This window comes from Chelonoidis abingdonii, chromosome 4, assembly GCF_003597395.2.
Source record: "Chelonoidis abingdonii isolate Lonesome George chromosome 4, CheloAbing_2.0, whole genome shotgun sequence".
In the NCBI taxonomy this organism is placed as follows: domain Eukaryota; kingdom Metazoa; phylum Chordata; order Testudines; family Testudinidae; genus Chelonoidis; species Chelonoidis abingdonii.
The window spans coordinates 150,441,556-150,463,170 of record NC_133772.1 but is presented as its reverse complement, the minus strand read 5'-3'; the positions used below and the strand labels follow the sequence as shown (position 1 = coordinate 150,463,170).

General features: G+C 39.2%; 1 protein-coding gene and 1 long non-coding RNA gene across 4 annotated transcripts in view; one reads left to right on the top strand and one right to left on the bottom strand.

The window, feature by feature from the left end:
* PSMA3 (proteasome 20S subunit alpha 3) overlaps positions 1-1,608 on the top strand; it is a 27,279-nt gene extending 25,671 nt beyond the window's left edge. The window contains exons 9-11 of one of the 2 annotated variants that reach the window (XM_032775710.2): positions 262-329; positions 578-642; positions 1,437-1,608. In XM_032775710.2, coding sequence (XP_032631601.1) covers positions 262-329; positions 578-642; positions 1,437-1,481 — 178 coding nt within the window. In that variant the 3' untranslated portion in view covers positions 1,482-1,608. The remainder of the gene's footprint in view (positions 1-261; positions 330-577; positions 643-1,436) is intronic. The other variant, XM_075065774.1, reaches the window with a different exon arrangement.
* On the bottom strand, positions 639-21,615 carry LOC142046797 (uncharacterized). 2 transcript variants are annotated; one of them, XR_012655846.1, is made up of 3 exons: positions 21,446-21,615; positions 20,572-20,679; positions 639-938 (listed from the first exon to the last, which is right to left on the bottom strand). It is a non-coding gene; the product is annotated as an uncharacterized LOC142046797 (long non-coding RNA). The 2 variants fall into 2 exon arrangements; XR_012655847.1 differs by lacking the exon at positions 21,446-21,615 and adding an exon at positions 21,216-21,439.

Here is a 21,615-nt window from a genome sequence, read left to right as displayed (position 1 = left end):
GGGAATGTTACTTTCAGCATTTACTTTGTACATTAATGTAAAACTACTATATACAGTACTGGTGTGCGGGTCCTTTACCATACAAGAGAAACATGTTAAACAGGAAAATTGTGATCTACAAGCTAGCAGGGGAAGAAGGGAGGGGGCAAGTAGAATTTTGTAATGTAATTGTTCATTTTGTATATTAATCCGTGGCTTTGGGAAGGGAAAATGTCAGTGGCTCACTCTTGACCAGTTTTCTTCACTCTTCTTTCTTTCTAGAATCTACATAGTTCATGATGAAGTGAAGGATAAGTCTTTTGAACTTGAACTCAGCTGGGTTGGAGAAAGTAATGTATTTCATTTTTTCCTTGTTTTGTTATCTTTAGCTACACCATGTTTGTCAGTTCTGTGGGAGTAAGACTAATTCAAGACTCAAATTCTAAACTCCACACATACTACAGGGAAAGTAACATATCTGTTAATGTTTGTAGTTTCTTGTTGCTTCTATCCACTAAATTTGTTACTTTGAGACTTACAAGTTCCATGCTTATACCAGTAATTTCTAAAGTCTTTATAAATATGGCTTCATTCACAGTAACAAAAGGAAAACATGAAATTGTTCCAAAAGACATCAGAGAAGAAGCAGAGAAATATGCTAAGGTAAGCAACAGAATTTTATTTAGTAAGTTCAAAACTCTATTTTAAAGGCCAGAATAGAATAAACTGCACAAAGTTCACTTTGTTTAGTGTTTTGGCAACTAGAAGTGTATTATTTGAAGTAATTAGTTATGAGGCAAATCTAGCCTTGGGTTTTTAGATGAAAGTGATTCAGAAACAATTACCTGAAACTTTGGAAGGAAGAATAAAAAAGTAATCCAGTGGCATCTTCAGCTGATCACGTGTGCATTCAACAACATATGGTTCAAGTCTTGTACAGCAGGCATGTTTCTTCTTGCCTAAATAAGACAAACCAAATGCATCAGATTTTTTAACTGCGAGAACTGACAGTAGTAATGAGTTATATCCAGTACACTAACCCTTTAAAACATATTGACTAGGAAAAATAGAAGCAGTCGGTGCATGTATCAGTTCTGCATTTGTTTTGGAAGTGATGGCTGCACTTCAGTAGCGTTTCTTGTACACTGAAGTCGCAATATGTTGCATGGGAAAGTGTCAAACTTATTGACTGCCACAGGGTGCTATGCAATCTGTGTAGATACAGGGCCTTGTTCTCTACCGCTTTAGTTTCTGTACAAAGTGGATGCAATTCAGTTACCACACCAAAATTTCTTACTCACTTATAGTGAACTAATGTAAATGACTGTACCGGGTATATAGCTTTAAAGAATCAGATACTTTGTTGAATGTAGGCTGACTCCTAGGACTTGCAAGGCAGCCACTGGACAAGACCTAGGAGTTGATTATGCTTTTTTTTTTTTTTTTTTTAAATACAGGAGTCTTTGAAAGAGGAGGATGAATCAGATGAGGACAATATGTAACATTGTTACTTCAAGACAAGTTTCAATTTTCTTAATTTGTAGTAGTGGTTCATGTGTAAACCATGATTATTTACTTGCTGGAAAGGTATTAACTTGCACTAAAATAAATTTCCCCATTTACTGTCAAGTCATGGTTCAGACTTTGTTTGAAAATTGGACATAGCTGTGTTGACCTATGAAAAAAGACAAGATATTGCCTCTAAGCCTGAATTTTAGTAAACTTTTGTGCCAAAAACCATGATGTCATGAGTGAAAGAGGACATTTGGCAACCTGGTGGTTTTTCCTCTGAGTGTACCAGCATACTTAAGTCTCAACTTTATGTACAAAGACAACCCTCATTTAATTTGAGCTGTCCCTCATTTTTCAATTGAGCGGACAGCTAGTGCTATTTCTTAAACTGCTTTTAGATTTTTTTGAGGTTAACTCTTGCGTTAACTAGTAAAGCTATTCATGAAGTTTGTAAGTTGACACTGCAATTCTACGCCAAATAATAGTTTCACAGCAGTCCAGTTTACAGATGGAGTGAATTTTACAATGCTCTAAAATATTGAACTCTAACTGCCTCATGTAAACCCTGCCAGCACAAACCAAAAGGTACCTAGTGCATGTTACTAGGTACCTTTTAATTTGTGCCAGTAGTGTCTAACCCAGGGCATTTAGAGCGCTCTACTAAAGACAAGCCTTAAGATATTGGTCTTGAGAGCTTATATTGTAGCTACTGTATCCTGAAACCATTTCAAATGGATTTTACACTATTTATTCCTATAATATGAACCATTAAATTATTTAAGGAAAGGTAAAATAGACCTGTAGTTTAGGCAGTGGACTGTATGCCTGTGACTTATTTGGGTCCATCACTTCAATTTTGCAAAAACTCTTGCCTACCTCTCAGGGCCAGTGAGGCACCATTCATTAGTATTTTGTTGATCCTTCAGAGGGAAGGTGTATTCATTCTTTGACTTGGCAAGCAAACCCTGATGCCAGTGTGTCAAGCAGTCCTTTTATCAGAATTTAGCACACCACAAAAGATAATTGGGAATAAAAAGTCAGCCCTACCTGGATTACTGTTATGTTAGTTGTCTGCACCTACGAGACACCTACCCACCCCCTGACAAGGCCCGCTCCACCCCAAGTTAGGCTAGGCCCAGCCTAGCTTTTCTTGAATGGAGACCTTTCAGTCTATAATACTTCAGTGCAAATCTCACTTGGTCATTGTAACTGACCAAAGCTGGCACTCTCCCTCTCTGAAGTTATGACTTGAACCAGCTGTTGTGACTGTTAATTAGCAAAGATTGCTATGCAATCCTTTCCTGGGATGGCAGTATGGTACCTCACCTCATTAAGTTGATATGTTCTAGCATTAATGCTTAGAGCAGTGGGCCTCAAACTATTGTACTGGTGACCCCTTTCACACAGCAAACCTCCAAGTGCGACCCCCCCTATAAAACTTTATATATTTAACACCATTATAAATGCTGGAGGTTGACAGCTCACAACCCCCCGAGGGGTCGAACCCCTGGCTTAGAGGGTAGGCAATATCAAGGGAATATATTTATTAGCTTGGATTGTGCAGTCTGCATTTACTGAAAGATAACTAAGTTACTTCATCTTTACATTAGTTTTATAGCCAGTCATGTCTAGAATATATATACATTCAAACTGACAAACTTTATCTGGGAGAGACTGAGTATGTCTAACTTGTGCATCTCAAGTAGAATAGTACCATTCCAGTGCTAACATATGACTGACATCTAATGCATTTCTCTTATGTCAGTATAACACACACAGTGTTTAGGAAAGGCAAGTGCTGTCTAAAACACATACAAGTTACATTAGTCTGCTTCTCATTGCAACTGAGGGAAGCTACCTTGGCATGAAATAAGCCTGGCTCTTGGAAGCAGGAGCTAAGATTTAAATGAAGCTCTGCCCTGACCTCTACAATACGTACTTCTAAAGGATGATCCAGGGGTTAGGTTACTAGGGTCTCAACACTTGGATTCAATTCCCAGCTCTACCAGAGGCTTCCTCTAGGGCCTTAAGTCATTTAATGTGTCTCCATTCACCAGTTGTAAAATAGGGATAAGAATACTCTACCTCATCAGTAGTGTGCATGATAAATACCAAAAGATTAGAGCACCTCCACATAATAGGGACACAAATATAGCCTCAACTCTTAATTGAAGTTCTCCTTGCTTCAACTTCATCCAATTCAGTGTTACTATTTTTTAAAACACATTTGGGGGAAGAGATGGCTTTATTGGTTTTGCAAATTTAGTTGCATTTTCCACTTCCTAACCTTAGCTATTGCTGATTACACTTCATTTCAGCTATATACGGAATACTTGGCTCAAGGCAAGAAATACAAGAACATACCTACCAGAAGGGTGCACAGTTGAATGAGCAATTATACTACCTCTTTAAATGCCACTGTTTTGGATCTAGTTAAAAAAATTTACTGGAGCCAAGGCTGCTTTGTCAGTAGAAAGCTATGCAAGTTAGTAACTTATTTTAAAATACACCAGAAGATTTTTTTTTTAAAAAAAACTTTCCTGTTCTAGAAGAAATACCAACAAACTGATTTAATTGTCCAAGGGAACTAAATTGAGGCCTGTATGGTCCAAGGGTTATCTGAGAGTTGTTGGATTCTCTCCAAGGCTATTTAATCCTCAAAATTGCCATTTTTTCCAGACAAGATCACTTGATCCTTAAAAGCTACCTTGATCAAGAGGGCTTGTTGCCATACTGCCAACCTTTGGTAACTGCCTTTTAAAGATCAACTGTCCATTTTAGTTAAACACAACCATAGCATGAGCAGGCATTTTCACTAAGGCCAGGCCTACACTTACAAGCTTACAGTGGCATCACTGTAAAAGCACTCATGTAACTGTGTTATGCTGCCAGGAGAGAGCTCAGTGGAGGATGAGTGTTGGGACCGGAAGGGGAGTATTTCTAAAAATTGCTGAGCCATTTTAGTGCAAGGATTTCCTCTAAATTTAAGCAATAAAAAGCCAGGGAATTTTGGTAGTACTGGCATTTAAGCAGATGGCACCCCTAAGAAATGGAGTAAGTGCTAGTGAAGAGTTTAGACACATGAAATTGACATATGACTAACTCTCCATCTCCAAATAGAATAGTGCATCATTTATACTGGGGACTACTTGCCAAGACTAGAGTTAACTAACGATAGCTCATTAACACGCATTGAAAACACACCGTACATCGCCATGATATAACCACCTAGTACTTCTGACACTAAACAAAATTCTGATCACTAGTTCAAGACCAGTACTTTGGAAGGCACGTTACTCTGAAATTTAAACACCTCTGCACCAGTCGTCAACATTACTTTTGTGAATGACTAGTCAGAAATTAATGCCTTCCATGATCTGCAAGTTTGCATTTCAAGCTTTGTAATTATAAAACGCTGTGGTTTTTTTTTTTTTAAAGTAGAAAAAAAGCAAGAGACCTTACAAATCATGCTATTTGCTGACAGTGTAAGAACTGCTAGGGATATAAACAAATGCTTTCAAAGCACTGGAAGCCATGGCAACTTTGGGAATTTTAGCAATACAGCACTGATCACTGATCTATAGCGGATGCTTGTTAAAGAACTCATCCTTCACTTTCAGTGCTTTGACATTGGGCCCAAGTAAGTAATTTTTTGTTCAGTGGGGATGTCCTTGGTTTTATCCCTCCCAAACAATGCTGCTGCCACTAGTCCTGCAAAAAAAAAAAAAAAAAAAAAAAAAAAAAAAAAAAAACCACACACCACCTTTCTCCACATGTAGTTCAGCAGCTTTAGTTTCCCTGGTAGTCTACATAATTAAATCTGGCCTTCTGCGAGCCCTTTTTATAAATCTTATGTAGACACATATTAAAGTACATTTAAAACCAGGCAAGTGTTTGACAAAAAATGCAATTGTAGTGCATGAGTTCTGTTTTCATGGGGTGGGTGGGGTTTACAGGGCTGGCCCCATTACAGATAGACTCAAGAGGGCTAGTAGTCAAACAGTTTCAGGGAAAAGCAAGCTATTAATTTGCCTAAGGTAAACACACTGAAAATTAAGGTAAAAATCAAATATTAAATCTGGGGACCGCAAAGAAAAAGGTTGTTTTGTTTTTTTTTGCCAGGTGTGAAAAGTTCATCCAATTCTTAGCAGCCTACTGGAGCAAGCTAGTGGTGCTTTTTACTTTGGATTATCTTATTTAGATAATTCTATATTTGTACCCACAGCTACTGGAAAGATTCACTCTCTAGAATATCAGAATTAGGCTCTCACCAGGCAGCTTCCTCTTTTTGGCTTCAGGCATGACAAATCTAGCCAATCCAGGCTCTAGCCATATATGGTAATACTTGACAGAACAGCACAAAATACGCAACTGTCCACTCAGAGAGTGTTGTTAGTCACTTTTGTATTCCAAAATGCTTCAGGATTTCATACAGGCAGGTTAACATTTCATGTCACTGTTGCTTCTGACTCAAATAATATATGCTTAGGAGAGCATTATAGGTGCTATTGCTGTTTAGTCCAGATGCCAAGATTGACACTTCCGTTTTGGTGTAGCCAAGTCCTTCTCTATTAAATTGTTGTGACAGAACAGCCAGCTACTGTTAAAACTGACAGTTCTTCCCATATGTTTCCTCTCCATGAGCAGGAGGATAGTTCACAACGTCCTCACACAACAGTTTATGGCATGCACTAGACATCTTACTTGTCCCTTGGTGCTCTCTCCATAGTTTGTGGCACATTTATTCCAGAAGTTTAATAAGATCCTATCACCTTACCTGTTAGGACTCCCCTTTAACACTACTTGGAAGTGGAAATAGAACAGTATCATCCAGTGCTGTATCTAAACTACAAAGTAACAGCAGCAAAGAGTCTTGTGGCACCTTATAGACTAACAGACGTTTTGGAGCATGAGCTTTCGTGGGTGAATACCCACTTCACCCGTGAAAGCTCATGCTCCAAAACGTCTGTTAGTCTATAAGGTGCCACAAGACTCTTTGCTGCTTTTACAGATGCAGACTAACACGGCTACCCCTCTGATACAAAGTAACAGGTTTCTGGAAGCCATTTGGTTTATACTTTCAGGTCTGTGTCCATTTAATAGCTTGACAGTCAAAAGTCTATTCCATGCAGACTTTTTCCAGACAGGCCAATATTTAATATATACACATACACACCTCTCTGCTTCAGCTCTGAAATACCACATCATTTACTACTTGTACAAAATCCAATTTCCTATAGGAAGTGTAAGCCTCTATGGACAGGTCAAGCATATTTTATATAAAGCCAAAACAATGGTTACAATTTCCCTATCAAAGATACAGGCTTGGAGCCTGAATCTTTGGCTATATAGAAACTGCTAAACCAATCTACCTTAAAAACCAAAAACAGTTTCTTCTCACCCAACACCCTACCCATGGTGGATTAAAAAAAAGTCATCCCATGCACCTGAGGCTGAAAGTCCATTGACTTGATCAGGATAAAAGTAGATTCCTAGTTTTACCATGAACAGCAGTTAGATCTGTGGCTATCTCAGAAGGTAAACTTGCACACACATACTGATCTGATTCTACAAACATTTTCCTTCACGCAAATCTTATTGCTGTCTTGAAGTATGTGTTCTTATTCTGTATTTGATGAGTCACTATTCTGGTATTTAGTGGAAGTGGACTTGTCAGATTGCCAGTTATAATACTTGTGTATTTTGTGGAAGTGAGTCAATACACAGCAGCTTTGTTTTGATAAGATTTGATAAACCACAGACAGCACATTTTCTTGAGTCAGGTGAGAGCAGAACTAAAGATCAGAAACTAGACACCTACTAGCCAAAGTTATAAACAAAAGGACATGTCCGTAGCCTTCTCCCAAATGAGCAGAGTCCAAAGGCCAACATGCTGGTAAGAATGCCCATCTAAACTGCTGGGATTTCTGCCAGGGTATTGTTGCTAAAGCATGCCTGTTTCTATCTTTAACATCAACTACAGCTGGCTGATGAATGGGAAGCTTCCTTTTCTCTCTCCCACAAGTGCACCCCCACACATCTAAAAGCTTGTCACTCCCACTGCTTTCAGAGCCTCCCACATACTGCGTGAGACATCCTCCCCTCCAGTCTCCTGGCTAACAAGAAGAAAGGTTTCCCACTCTTCTACACTTGTTTTGGGATTGTCTTCCATGGAAAGCTTCCCTTTATTGCTCCTCATAGCTTTTCTGAGCATTAGTGTGAAAACAAGATCTCACTGATGCCAATAAGGTTCTGAAAACTGCAGTGAAACTGACTGATCCTGTTAAATGTTGTTCTGCTGCTGCCTGGCAAAGCTACTGTGAGTCTCATTTGTTCCCTCTACAGACTCATGAGGACAACACATCAGTTCAAAGCTGGAAGGACTTTGCAATCATAGGAAAATTAAGTAGAAAGATGTCCTGGGCCCACTCAGTCAGCAGAAAAGCTTACCACTCTTCATGGCAAGTGGATTTTTCAGCTAGGATTTTCAGAGTTTGATTTTCAACAGGATTTGCGTACAAACTCCCTTAGGCACCTCTGAAAATCCCAGCTTTAACCATGAAGACCAAGAATACAGTTAACATGCAAGCGAACTATGCCTTGGTGCTTTGGCCTCAAAAGAAAACTTCAGATGAAACAGTTAATCAGAAAGTTGAGCTGGAAGTATGTCTTTAAGGCTGTATGATATACGTTTAAGAAGTCCTTTGTAGGTCCCCTTTAAGCTTCATTAAGGACTCAAGTGATGCAGATGCTCTCTGCCATGGTATGTGTTTTGCCCTGCATGAGTTAAGATCTCGACAGGTGTTTTTTTGTTTTTAAACTCACACATACGGAAGTGTTTCAGTTCATCTTCAAACATCCTTTCATTGACAAATGATAAAGTACAAAAGCATTGTGTAGTGGTTCAAGCTAAAAGAACATTCAAATATTAATATATGGTCTCAAAAAGGAGAAAAGATATCTTGGTGAATGTTCAGTTTAAGAGGGGAGAAATTCTGATTGGGCCCTGTTTATGTGATGAATTCTAACGAATATCTGAACAGGTTTCCTCCTCCCTCCTCATTGAAGTTTTCCTTCCTTTCTTAACTTAGACTTGTTAACACACAAATTGTACCTCTAGCTATCCAGTATAGTTTAAGTAGCACAACTCCCATATCATGGACACAGTTGTATCAGGATACTGACTCCTATAAGGAAGGAGAATAAGCTATGCTGGCATTAGGCACCTGTATACAGCTATAACTATATCCACACTAGGGGCTGTATCCATTTAGCTATTTTGTTTAAAAAACAATCATTCTGAACTAAAATACCTGTACTAGTACAAAACCTTTGTGTAGACAAAAACCTTAGACAGGTCAAGTCTGATCTATTCTGCTTTTTCTGAGAGACTTGCTTTGCCTCTTTAACTGAGTACAGAGCTTAACTCAATAGGAGAAGGTGCTGAATATTTTTCTCAAGGTGCTGAATATTTTTCTCAAACGTGAAAAGGGGAACTCGAGTATGAATAGAGAGATTGTTTCACCTCTGTATTTGGCATAATGCAACGGCTGCTTGAATGCTGTGTCCAGTCCTGGTGCTCACAATTCAAGAAGGATATTGTAAAATTGGAGAGAATTCAGAGAAGAGCCATGACAATGATTCAGGGATTAAAAAACCTGCCTTATAACAGACTCAAGAAGCTCAATCTATTTACCTTAAAGAGCAGATTGTGAATGGTGACTTAAATATTCCCCATAAGGTACTTATAGACTAGTCAATAATGGGCTCTTCAATCTAACAGAGAAAGGTATAACATGACCCAATGGCTGAAAGCTGAAGCTAGACAGATTCAGACTGGAAGTAAGGTGTACATTTATAACAACGAGAATAATTAACCATTGGAACAACTTACAAAGGCTTATGGTGGATTCATCACTAGCAATTTTAAAATGAAGATTGGCTGTGCTCTAGGAATTATTCTGGGCCAGTTCCATGGCCTGTGTTATACAGGACGTCAAACTACATGATTACAGTGGTCCTTTCTGACCTTGGAATCTATGAATTTCCATTAAGTTGTCAACATGAAGACTCAAACCCCAAAACATTGCTTTTTGACCTTGTGTAGTCATTTACCCTAATGTAGGGTTAGCATGAAGTACTACAATTCTGAATTGGTAGCACTTTGCACTGGTATAAATGATCACACAAGGTGAGGGGAAGGAAGAATCAGACCCACAAGTGTTCAGATGTGGGGAGGGGGAGCGCAGAGAAGAACACCACTTTTTTTCAGTAGGTTGCCTCCAAAAAAGAAAGTTAAGGTCCAACATCTATAGGATTGATGTTCTTAGACCAAAGGGACTTTCAGTAAGTGAAATTTAATTATTTCATGCTCCAGATTACCTACACATTTTATTCTAGAACTTGGACCATAATTTCCACCGATTTACATATCTATCCTACAAATGCTGCCTTATCACCATAACAATTAGAAATTAAAACATGAAGCTAAAATTGTGGAGAATGTCTTCCTTACACAGGGCTGACAAACAGTACTGCAAGTGAATTGGAAGACATCTGTCAAAGCAATTTATCCATCTTAAAATGGCTCCAGAAATGACACTAATTTTGTACCCCCAGACAAAAGGCTCCAAATGTGACAAGTATACACAAAAACCTGAGTGCGAGTCTCAAAACTCAGAGGTCATCTCAGATACTGCAGTGGAGTCTAAGGTCCCATTTCAAAATATAGTCTCTTGCAGATCTCTAAATGAGCCAGCAGTTCTTTTCTTACTTCCTCCCCACACCTGGAAATAGCCTGATGACTCTGGCTTTTTGACTAGCTGTGTGACTGCAGAAATAGACATGTTCATGTTTGTGATTTTATCTGGTCTTCAGATTCAAAACAGCATTAAGCGGGATGCCTAAAGAGAACTGCCTACTGTATCCCAGTTCTTGCTAAAATGAAAATATAACCAAACAAAAAAGGAAGCACAAAACACTGAATTGAGTTCAATATCTTGTGTTTACCAGCTTGAAGGCAGTTCTTCATGACTCTGTAATAAAATGCAGAACCTAAAGCTTACTGGGGAGGAAAACAATAAGGCTCCTGGTTGCCATAACAACTTTAAGACTGTACCTGTGTCCAACAAATACAGTAAGTAGACTGTTCTCCCCCACCATTCTTCCTCCAGTTAAATATTCCTGTCAGACAGGAAACTAGCCCCCCTCCCCAAACACACACACTGCATGTTTGAAAATCTACATACAACAAGAACAAATGACTTACACTTTAAATAAAAACAGCCCATTCAGTTTGAGAATTGACTGCTTGTTACTTCCTATTTTAGAAGTTCTTAGTGCCCATTATCCCCAGAGCTGCCAAAATACAAACAGCAGCATATAGGTTAATTGGCATTGATACCATACTGACCAGTTTTTAAATCAAGGATAAATGGGAGACTTACAAATCTGAAGTCTTCTACCCTGGACTGCAGGTCCTGCATTCTCAGTGGTAGTATGTGAATACTGTGCACAAAGGGTACACAACAGCATGTTGCATTTCTGGGATCTTGGAAGTAAACTAACTATTCTGTCCCTTTGAAGAAGATGAAGGATTCTGAATCCCCAAGTGCTTTTATTCAGGTATCATTTTCTCACCTGTTGCTGGCTAGAGGGAAGCAGGGAGTAGTCTGGCATAATTAGTAGTCTATATAGTGGCAGATTTTGGGGGTGTCAGGGAAGAGATTGAATTGTTAGCAGCCTCCCCACCTCATTCTACAGAAAAGCTACTTTAGTCAAGTGAGTTTTTTTAAAATGTCAGTACTATTTTTTATCCCCACTGCCTATACATTAATTGCCATGACTCACTGTAACTAGGCAATTAATTAGATGTGGAGACAAACAATACCGTTCCCATAAAACTAAGCTTTAAAAAAAAATGGTGTAGTATCATATAAAGTTGGGATGTGTTCTTGGGATGACCTGTAAAGTCATTTGTGAGCCAACCACCAGTAGGTAATATGATCACCCCAAACTCATGATAAAACATACCACATAATCATATTCAATAACTAAAAGAAAAAAACTCCAAGCTTATGCAGAAGAAAATTGGCTGTATGTTTAAAAAACACACCTAAGTTATTGTTAATTCATCCAATGTTGGATCAAGAGATATACTCCATTAATAATAAAAAAAAAAAAAAAAAAAAAAAAAAAAAAAGTGTTACTTGTCTCTCAAGGCCACCACCAAAAAGGAGATTCATGGAAGTTAAAGTGATCTTGTCCACAGGGCTTTTAGAAAAGCAGCAACATGCTATGCCCCAAATCAGGACAATGATGACAAAGATCTATTAAGTTAGACTGTGTATTAGCAGCATTCAAGGGCCATACAAGGCAAGCATACGTTTAACAGAGGACGTGCTAAATGATTTAACATAAAAACACTTAATACGCAATGCTTAAGTTTCAATTCTAGCTGTCTCCATATAGGGATCGAACAATGCAGAACAAGTATGTCATGATTTTCTGCAAAGGAGTGAGATTTCTTGATATCCATTCCACTACGTCTTACGTGCTTTGGAAAAAGTATAAAACATACTGTAAAATAAGAGATAGGGGAGGACGTGTCTAATAGCCAGTACCAAAATACTGGAATTCATAGCATCACAGGTACAATGCTACAGTTTGCTGTCAGCCAAAGGATACCCAGGCATTAGTCACGCAGCAGATCCTTTTAGTGTTCACTGACTGCTTTGTTGATAGTTCATATTCTCAATTAAGCCTTTTAAATAAAACTTGTGTTAAGAGCAGCTTTTGCAAGCACCATAAAGTTTCACAGCAGGCACAGCTGAGAAAAATTTCAGAAACGGAATTGCCAGCCATCTATGTAGTCTGAGTTCAAAGCAGCTGCTTATGTAAGTGCTTATAATTTTAAAAGCATAACTGAGAGCACTAATGCTTTTTGAAAGATATCAGCAATGACCACCAGCTAAACACAAGAGAAACCTTAAGACTGACAGCCAAGTTAGCAAAAATATGCTTAGTCTAGGTGTTTGGGTTGAGACTGGACTGGAAAAGGAAATCCGAAAGTAGAGAACAGAGAAATGAGCCATTAGATGAAACTTGTGATTTTCTTTGTTGTTGTTCATCATTCTACATATGCAGAAATATAGGCTAAAAAAGCCTGTCAATACTCATAAAATGGAGCTAGACTAAAAGGAGGATTTAAAGGAAAATATTACAAACTTGATTTTAGTATTTCTGAAAGCATCTGGATGTTGAAAACAGGGCCAAATTTCTATGATTTCATAATAGCTTCTTTGAGATTCAAATTTTAGAGAGCTACAGCAATACCTTGGTAGATACAGTGTGTACCAGAGATTTATATCTGCATATTTACTATTTCTTCTAAAAAATAAAGTTTTTGCTATATAGTGTTTAATTTTAGCTCCATCTCAGTTGTAAATATAGGCACAATTTACCATCTATTGCATAGAGTTAAATCACATTCTAAAAGTCACCAAGCTTTTTAAAAATACTAAGCATCAATTGACTTACTATTAATTCATTTGTATTAGGGTAATGTTTAGTGATTCTAACAGAGATGTCAGTCCTTGCATCAGAGAGATACCAAATAGACAAAGAAAGAGAAAACAAGTAGAGCTGTCAATAGGTTAGAACCTAGGTCTTAGATTTGCACACTATTCAAGACAGAACTGTGAAAGTGGAAGAAAGTAGTAGCTAGTTTTTACAATGTTCAGGAAAATAACTAATTTAACATAGCTGCAGAGTACATTCCAGACTGACTGAAATTTTCTAACATCAAACTCTGTTACTCCTATGGATTCACAGATCCAAAAGTTTACTCAGTGACTGTAAAATATAACAAAAGTGTCTATTAACTTGGGGTCTGATATTCTGGCCATTTCTCTTCCATATCGATCCCCATTACCATCCCAAGAATTATCTAGCTATGTCAGCATCATATCTGGGGCCTGATTTATAGGAATGCAGAGCATCTGCTGCTCAAGAGCCCCATAACTAGGTTTGTATCTATGTCATTTTGGTCAATAGCCTATAAAAGTTTGTGAGCTTGGAAATGAGACCTGTGCTGAGATATGAACCCAAATCAATTTACTCATCTTCAGTATTCCTGGTATGTATGTTTTATACCTCCCCTGAATCTAATCTGTGCTGCATGAGCATAGAGACAAGTTATTGAAAAATCCACATCAAACACGCATGTTTATCAGTTTTTGTGCAGCAAATTTATTCAATCTGAATGTAAGTTTCTACACAATTTTAGCCCGTCCTGCACTCTTGCTGCTGCATGGATAAAATGAATAGACATTTGTCAAAAAACAAAAAACAAAAACAAAAAAACAAAAAAAAAAAAGCTACTTTTAAGAATTGAAGCTGAACCAAATGCCAGGTGTGGTGGGAACCCGCTATGGAAGCAGTTTACTTCTGATTGGTAATGGCAGATCACTCAAAAAAACCTCAGGGGAAAAGAGAAACTAGCTCTTCTGTTGGTCTTTTACTTTCATGTTGGCAATAGAAGGGATTTCGCTTCTGCCACCCAGGTGAAATAATGGCATATTTTAACTCTCAAAGTAAGTGTGAAACAATTTCTTAGGTAAGAGGGAAACTGAATAGCCTATTCACCATATGGTGCGTCAAAGACCAATACCACAAAAGAAAACAAGCACTTAGGCCAAATCCCTCCAAGGTGGATACTGGAATAAATAAGAGTGAATTTTCAGAAGTTCTGAACACTAACATCTCACTCAAGTTAACAGGAACTGCAGGTGCTCAGCATTTTAAAGCAGTCACATCACACATTAAGATGCCTAAATATGCATGTAATTCTGGAAAAGAAAAACTAAGTCTCACTTTAGTGTTTTTCTATATTTCACAATATAACATCTTCTAAAATACCTCCAACTACAACGAGTAGCCACTTCCACAAATATATTATACAAGTTTTTTTCAAAACTGGTTAACACACAAGTTTGAGTATGTATACATCCAAATCAAGAAACCAAAGGCTTCTGAAATTCATGGTATGTATGGTATATTTCAGTTTAACCAAAAACCTTCAGACATAAGTTCATTTTTAACAGACTAAGAATTTGTAGTAAGAAACAGAAAAGCTGCACATCCAGAAGTTTAGATGCAAAGACAATATAATTTTAAAAAACTCAGTGCTAGAGATGGTCTAAAAACTTATCATTGGCCTTTGTCACTGGTTTGTGTATACTGCATACATAATTATGTACCAGGCAGAAATTTAAGACTATTTCCTCAATTCATGCAACATACAGGCATGCCTCAATCCATTCAGAAGTGGCGAAGATTTGAAAGATCTGCAGATATTTAGCAGAAAGTGGGTTTTTCTTTGTTGTAACACGCCTCCCGCAAACACACAAAAATGTGGAACCCACCAGAGGAGTTCTTTTAAGTAGGAGGCAGTAAAATTAGATTTTTTTTAGGCCTGAATGCAACAGTGGAAATATAAAAAAAAACAGTGGCATTCTTGATAAACGCCTATGCTAATATAGCCAAAATTCATAAGTCCAATTCAATAAAAAAAATAAGTATACCCATAGAAAGCATATTGTGCACATGACCCAGACAGTGGAGCTCTGAGGCTCTTACTTCACAAGACTGGAAACAGTGAGTATGATGTATTTGCTAAAGGATAGCTAATATTTTACCTTCATCAATGGGCATGTACGGAAGTCTGTGGTACTGCTTATCTTCCATATTTTTCATCTAAAAGCTAAACAAGTTTAAGTATTATATGGTTACTGAAGGGAAGACGTATTTACATTAAAAAAGTACGGTTACAAACTAAAAAAATAAAGGGAAAACTTCTGAAATTTGTCTTAATTTGATTTTTCAATTCTTTGCCCTATTCTTAAAAATGGTGCAACAGAGGAATTGTCCTGAGGTAAGTGAAAAGTTACAAAAACGAAAAGGCTCTCTCACCCCTAAAGTAAAGGCTGGACAGATATTTTAAAACAATCAGATTCAGCCTACAGAGCTGTTACTTAGGGCTTGGCTACATTGGCACTTTACAGCGCTGCAACTTTCGCGCTCAGGGGTGTGAAAAAACACCCCCTTGAGCGCTGCAAGATGCAGCGCTGTAAAGTGTCAGTGTAATCAGGGCGGCAGCGCTGGAGCACGGCTCCCAGCGCTGCACGCTACACCCATAAGGGATGTGGTTTACAAGCAGCGCTGGGAGAGTTCTCTCCCAGCGCTGCGGCTCTTACCACACTCACACTTCAAAGCGCTGCCGTGGCAGCGCTCCGAAATTTCTAATGTAGCCATACCCTCAGATCTCTGCCGCCACTGCAGTTCTCTCTTCTGCTATACCAGTACACTAATGAAGGCAAGAGTAAATTCTCTGCACATTTATAGTCAGTCATTACTTCTCAAGTAGTGACTACAGAGAGGCTATTACAATTAAGATAGTGATTTCTCTAACTCCACCTTCACTAAAGACAATTTAGAACACTGAATGGATTTCTCATTACAAATCACAACAATTACATTGTGTGTGTTTGCGAAGTGAAATGCTATAGAAACAGAAGTCTATATCAAGGTATCATATTGAATAGTCCATTGTCAGTACTATGTAAAATTGGTTTTAAAGACAGACCTGAAGTAAACCTTTGCTTTAACATTCTAGCCTCTTTAGTTAGCATTCTATGCAACTGGATAACAATTATCCCAATCAGAAAAAGTGGCAGGCAAAAATAAGAAGTCTTATATTTTGTCCTAAAGCATCAGAGAAGAATATCCAATGTTTAGATTTAGAGTCACTATGGTACAGGAATCAAAAAGAGGAAGACATGGAGAGCAAGCAGATTAGTCTGAAACTAAAGAGGAAATAGCATTTAACAAGCCAGTCAGGATTAAAATCTTTTCTGGCACAAGGCTTCAATCTCAACAGTTGCTACTGACACGTGCAGGTAAACTGGCACACCGCTGAACCACACACACATTCTATGATCAGTAAGTCTCTATCGAAAAGAACTGCAGCCACAAAGCAGAACTGAGACCAGACTAGAGTTACTCAATAGTAATGAAATTTTAATTTTCCCAAGAGATCACTGGACCTGCTGGAAGAGCTGCTGACAGTGGGAAAATTGACTGGTACTCACACAAAGTTCAGAGGAACCTGCAGCAGTAAGCTGTGACGTCAATGTTACTACCTAAGAATTGCATCTTTCCTCAGTAGCTTTGCAACAGAGTAGTAAAGTTTTTAATAAAAACAACAAGGAGTCCAGTGGCACCTTAGAGACTAAGATTTATTTGGGCATAAGCTTTTTTTACCCACGAAAGCTTATGCTCAAATAAATCTTAGTCTTTAAGGCGCTACCCGACTCCTTGTTGTTTTTGTGGATGCAGACTAACACAGCTACCCCTGATACTTGACACCATGCAAAGCGTTTAATGTTGCATTAAAACAAAATACAATGCTGTATTTCAATATAGCTAGAAGAGTTACTGCGCTGCCACAAACTACCATCAGTAATACTGACCCAAAAGACCATCCCTAACTTCAGTGGGACATAAAAATGGTGATTCATACCTCTTATGTGGTGGCAACTCTTATTGCAACTTCCCCAGCAATTCCAACAAAATCCATTAAAAAAAAACAAACAAACAACAAAAAAAACATGTTTACAAAAAGGCAGGGAATAGGTTGTGAACTTTTGAGGAAAACCGGTATTATGCTTTCGAGTGATGCTGAATGCATCAAGAAGAGGAACTTACTAGGTGTGGTAAACTGTAATGGAAAATACTATTTTGACTAAAACTAATTTAACTCTTCTCATTTAGTAATGCAGCTACTTTCACCGATTCCCCCCTCCCCTCCGCAATGGACTTGTGTTCACAGGACAGCTAGATTTTCAAACATTGAAAAAAGGTTTTTCTAGATAAAAAGGAAACCTCTCTCACAGCTCACAATCATGTGTGACACAAAATAAATCTTTATGGCTTACAAAGAGCTTAGTTGATGCTCATGTTTTGTAGGAAGATGCCAATTCCAGTGACACAGATGTCCCAAGGTTCAAAGGAGGTTGGTATTCAGGCTCCATTAGAATGCATGCTTGCCACACAATGCAACACACTTCACTGGTTACAGATATGATAGTGAATGTGGGAAGAAGTTCAGATGAGGTAGCAGACATGAGGAAGGATAGGAATAACAACAACATTAAGAGGCTGCACTCAATACAGGCTCTTTTTCAAACACTCTTGGATGAAAACAGTATCCCTCTCTATATCTATTTCATTTAAGTGTTCAGAAGTTGGCAGGGAAACAAAGTTCTGGTATTCTTAATACTGCCAAAGCTCTTTTGACTACCACGTTTACATGAACTGCACATATATTTGCGTTTTTAGTTCTGAATACAAGTGGAATGTGTCAGAAGTAATGCATTGATCAATTTGAATAATTAGAACTAATTAAAACATGCTCATCTGACCTTTAGTACCCAGGGAAGCAAAATGAAGTAAAGAGCTTTCCTTTTAACAATTTGTGTTTGGTTGCTATTTATGCTCTTATAAAGGAGTATTATGAAATGGAGAATCCACTGCCCTTTCTGTCTTGCTAGTTTTCCTTGACAGAGTGCCAGATTCTTGGAATTATCAGCATAATTTATGGAAGTTTTTCAGTTCAGATATGATCATTAGAAGGAACTTATTAACCCCCTCCCCCAGTGTACTTATAAAGTGTACCCATCACTTGGTAACAAGGCTTATATATTTGATAAACTGTCTTCATAACTGACATTTGTAGATACCTATAAGATTACATACTAAAATATGAAAAAATTTATGTTAGATTGTTTAAAGATTAAAATGATCTCTGCAAAGGCCTACAGATCCCCAAATTTCTGTGTATATATCCAATTTTCATACAGATGCAATATGTATAAAAGTATGTACACTCTTAGAATCAAAGCGAAGATTTTTCCAAGTAAAAGGTCCCTATTAAGGGTTTCATTTTTAATTCCCCTTGTGTGTCTAAGTATTCTGTTTGCTCCTGCACCTATTCCTAAAAGGTTGTTAACATTGTGCATGACAAATTGAGTCCTAGGGGGCAGTTATGTCAAAGGATTATGCCATTAGATAAAATAAGCAGCAGATTGCTAAAAAGATTTGTTTCCATACAGAATATCCCAGTAACAAGAAAGAAAAAGGCAAAAATGGGATGAACTGATTTATACAGTGTAAGTTTTCTGGGAACTATTTACATTACAATGAATTGGGAAAATACTCAGAATTTCAACATACGCAATACAATTCTTGTAGTGAAGCTCTGAAATTCATATTTTAAAACTAAAATGAAAGCTTCCCCTACCTCAGTGAAAGAAATCATTCCATTACACTAGATGTCATCTTTTTAAGTAGTGTCAGAATGTTCAGTTAGGTGGTCTGATTGGCTAAACAGTCTGAAGTACTTTTGTTGTAATCATAATACAAGTAGACCCTCTATAGAAGTTATTTTATTCCACTGGATGACCAATGCATCACGAACTTCCTAAACATTCCATGTAGTCTCAGATACCAATGGCGATATCAGCAGGTAGCCAGGGAGGGCTTCTGCTAGAAATTAGAAACAAGGCTTATTAGTTTTGTATTTAGCTGATATTTATTGAGTGCTGGTGTACTAAGTGCTTTACAAAGGCACAACCCCTGCTCCAAAAAGCTTACAATCTAAATCATGACTTGGGCAACATGTTCCAAACAAAAGGTACATAGGTTAAAAAGGACCAGTCTTCAATCTATACATTTTTATTTACTATAACAGTAACTGATCTTGTATTCTTAGCAATAATACAGTCTCCTCATTCTATCCATTGAAGAATCTGAACTAACGATATTATGCATGAATAAACTGCCAACTTGCTTTTCACTACATCGTTTAAATAGCACAAAACCCCAACAATCTAAACCAAAAAAATTCCTCTCAAACTCCATGCTTCTGTTATGTATTGTAAACACGTTACCAGTCAAGTACAACAAAAATCTTGAAAAAACAATAAAAATAAATCACAACTCAACTCCAGCTAGCAGAACTATGTTCTGAACTTTTTTGCCTGTATGGTTAAGTCTTTGAACAGCTGACTGCAAACATCCCCAACATGCTATCTCTAATAAAGTACCTAAAGCATACCTAACTATGCAATACTGCCCAACTAGTAAAATTATCCATTGGAGTATACCACTTTCTTTCTAAAGCTTTAGATCTAATAAAAACCAAACTCTGGAACTAGAATGGACTTGGAAGCTGGTTATTAGATATCAAGCCATTCTGGCATCATTCAATAGGCAGACTGACTGACCACCTCTGGGGCCCTCATCTTCTGATAAACGCTGCATGATGAACTCCTGCAGCCAGAGCCCATTAAAGGATTGGAGCCTAGAACAGTGGTTTTCAACCAGGGGTCCAGGGCCCCTTCGGAGGCCACAAGCAGGTTTCAGGGGGGCCATGAAGTTGGGCCAACATTATAGACGCGCTGGGGCCCTGGGCAGAAAGCTGAAGCCTCATTGCGTAGGGTTGAAGCCTGAGGCCACAGGCCACTTTGCAGGGCCCTCAGGGTATGAGGCCCAGGCAATTGCCATACTTACTACCCCCTAACACCAGCCCTGGCTTTTATATATAGAAAAGCAGTTGTTGTGGCACAAGTGGACCATGGAGTTTTTATAGCAGAGTGGGGGAGGGGGAAAGAAGAGAAGAGAACGACTGAGAAAGAAAAAGGTTGAGAACCCATAGCCTAGAGCACTAGATGGGAGGTTGAAGGGGTGTTCTCAAGTCTAAGTTATTATGCCAAATATTTAACAAAGATGCATTTAGATTTTTAGGAGGTTTAGTGATAACAGCACTTCATGTTCTAACTTGAATTTCAGTTAAATAGTTACCATATATATTCGTTCATAAGCCAAATATTTTTGGTAAAAAAAAACAAAACACCACCACAAAGGGCAGGGGTCAGATTATAAATAGGTCTATACCAAAATTTTGATGATTCTAAACTCTATGGACTCATTGACTATCTAATACATTGTCATTTTGTTTACCTGGAGCATCTGCAAGCATAGAGCCCCTCAGCTCCCTGTGGCCGCAGTTCGCTGTTCCTAGCCAATGGAACCAGCAGGGGTGTAAAGGAAAGCTGCACTCTGGCTATTCTGTGCCAAGGGAAACTCAGTCTCCATGGGCTAGTCACAAGCACTAAAGCCACGTGAAAAATGCCTGGGAGGCAGGACACGCATATCCTCCCCACCCTGCTCCTTCTTGTGTATCATGAGTATGACACAGACTAATGGATACACAGCACACATGTAACACGGGAGCGAACTGCCACCTCATGCCCTGGGCGGTAGTTCCAAGAGCAACACGTGCAATAACCCTGCTACTTCCGAAAGCAGCAGCTGGCGAGTTACCAAAGCATTGCTATGCCCGCGGGCCTGGCAGCTCCCCAGGCCACAATCCCAGAGCCTGTGCACATTTCTCCTGGAGCTAACGCCCCCACCGACGTGGCGATCGGTAGGCTTCAGAGTCAACGCGCTCCTGGAAGGAGCGGCTCGACCCTGGCCTATAGCTTCACTGACACTGGTTGCCAGTAAGCTCCAGAAGGCGCTGGCACGGGGTCACAGCTGGACAGGCCTCGCTCACCACTGGAGCTGCGGGTCCAATCCTCACGGGGCTGCGCCGACCGACTTACGCTGCCGTACCCGGCCGCCTCCCGTACGGCCCCGCCTCCGTGACCCAGACATCACCGCGGGCTGCTGCCACCTCCCCCTCCTCACGGAGCTCCTCCTCCTCCTCCGCCGCGGCCATGGGCTAGGTGAGCCGCTCCTCAGAGGTCCCTTCACTTCCGGGTCCGGTTTCGTCGAGTTTCCCCCTCCCCCCGGCTGCTGCGCCATAACCGCGCCAAGGGAGGGGAAACGCTACCCGCTCGCTACAGCCACCATCGCCTCCGGACAGGAGAGAAGACGGAGCCTTCAGCCGGAAGGAGGAAATCGCACGGAGCCCATCCCCTAGCCCGAGACGAGGCAGAGCCCCCCGGGAGATGCAGCAGCTACTCCCGCTCCCTTCCTCCCCGCCTAAAATGGGAAAGAGCA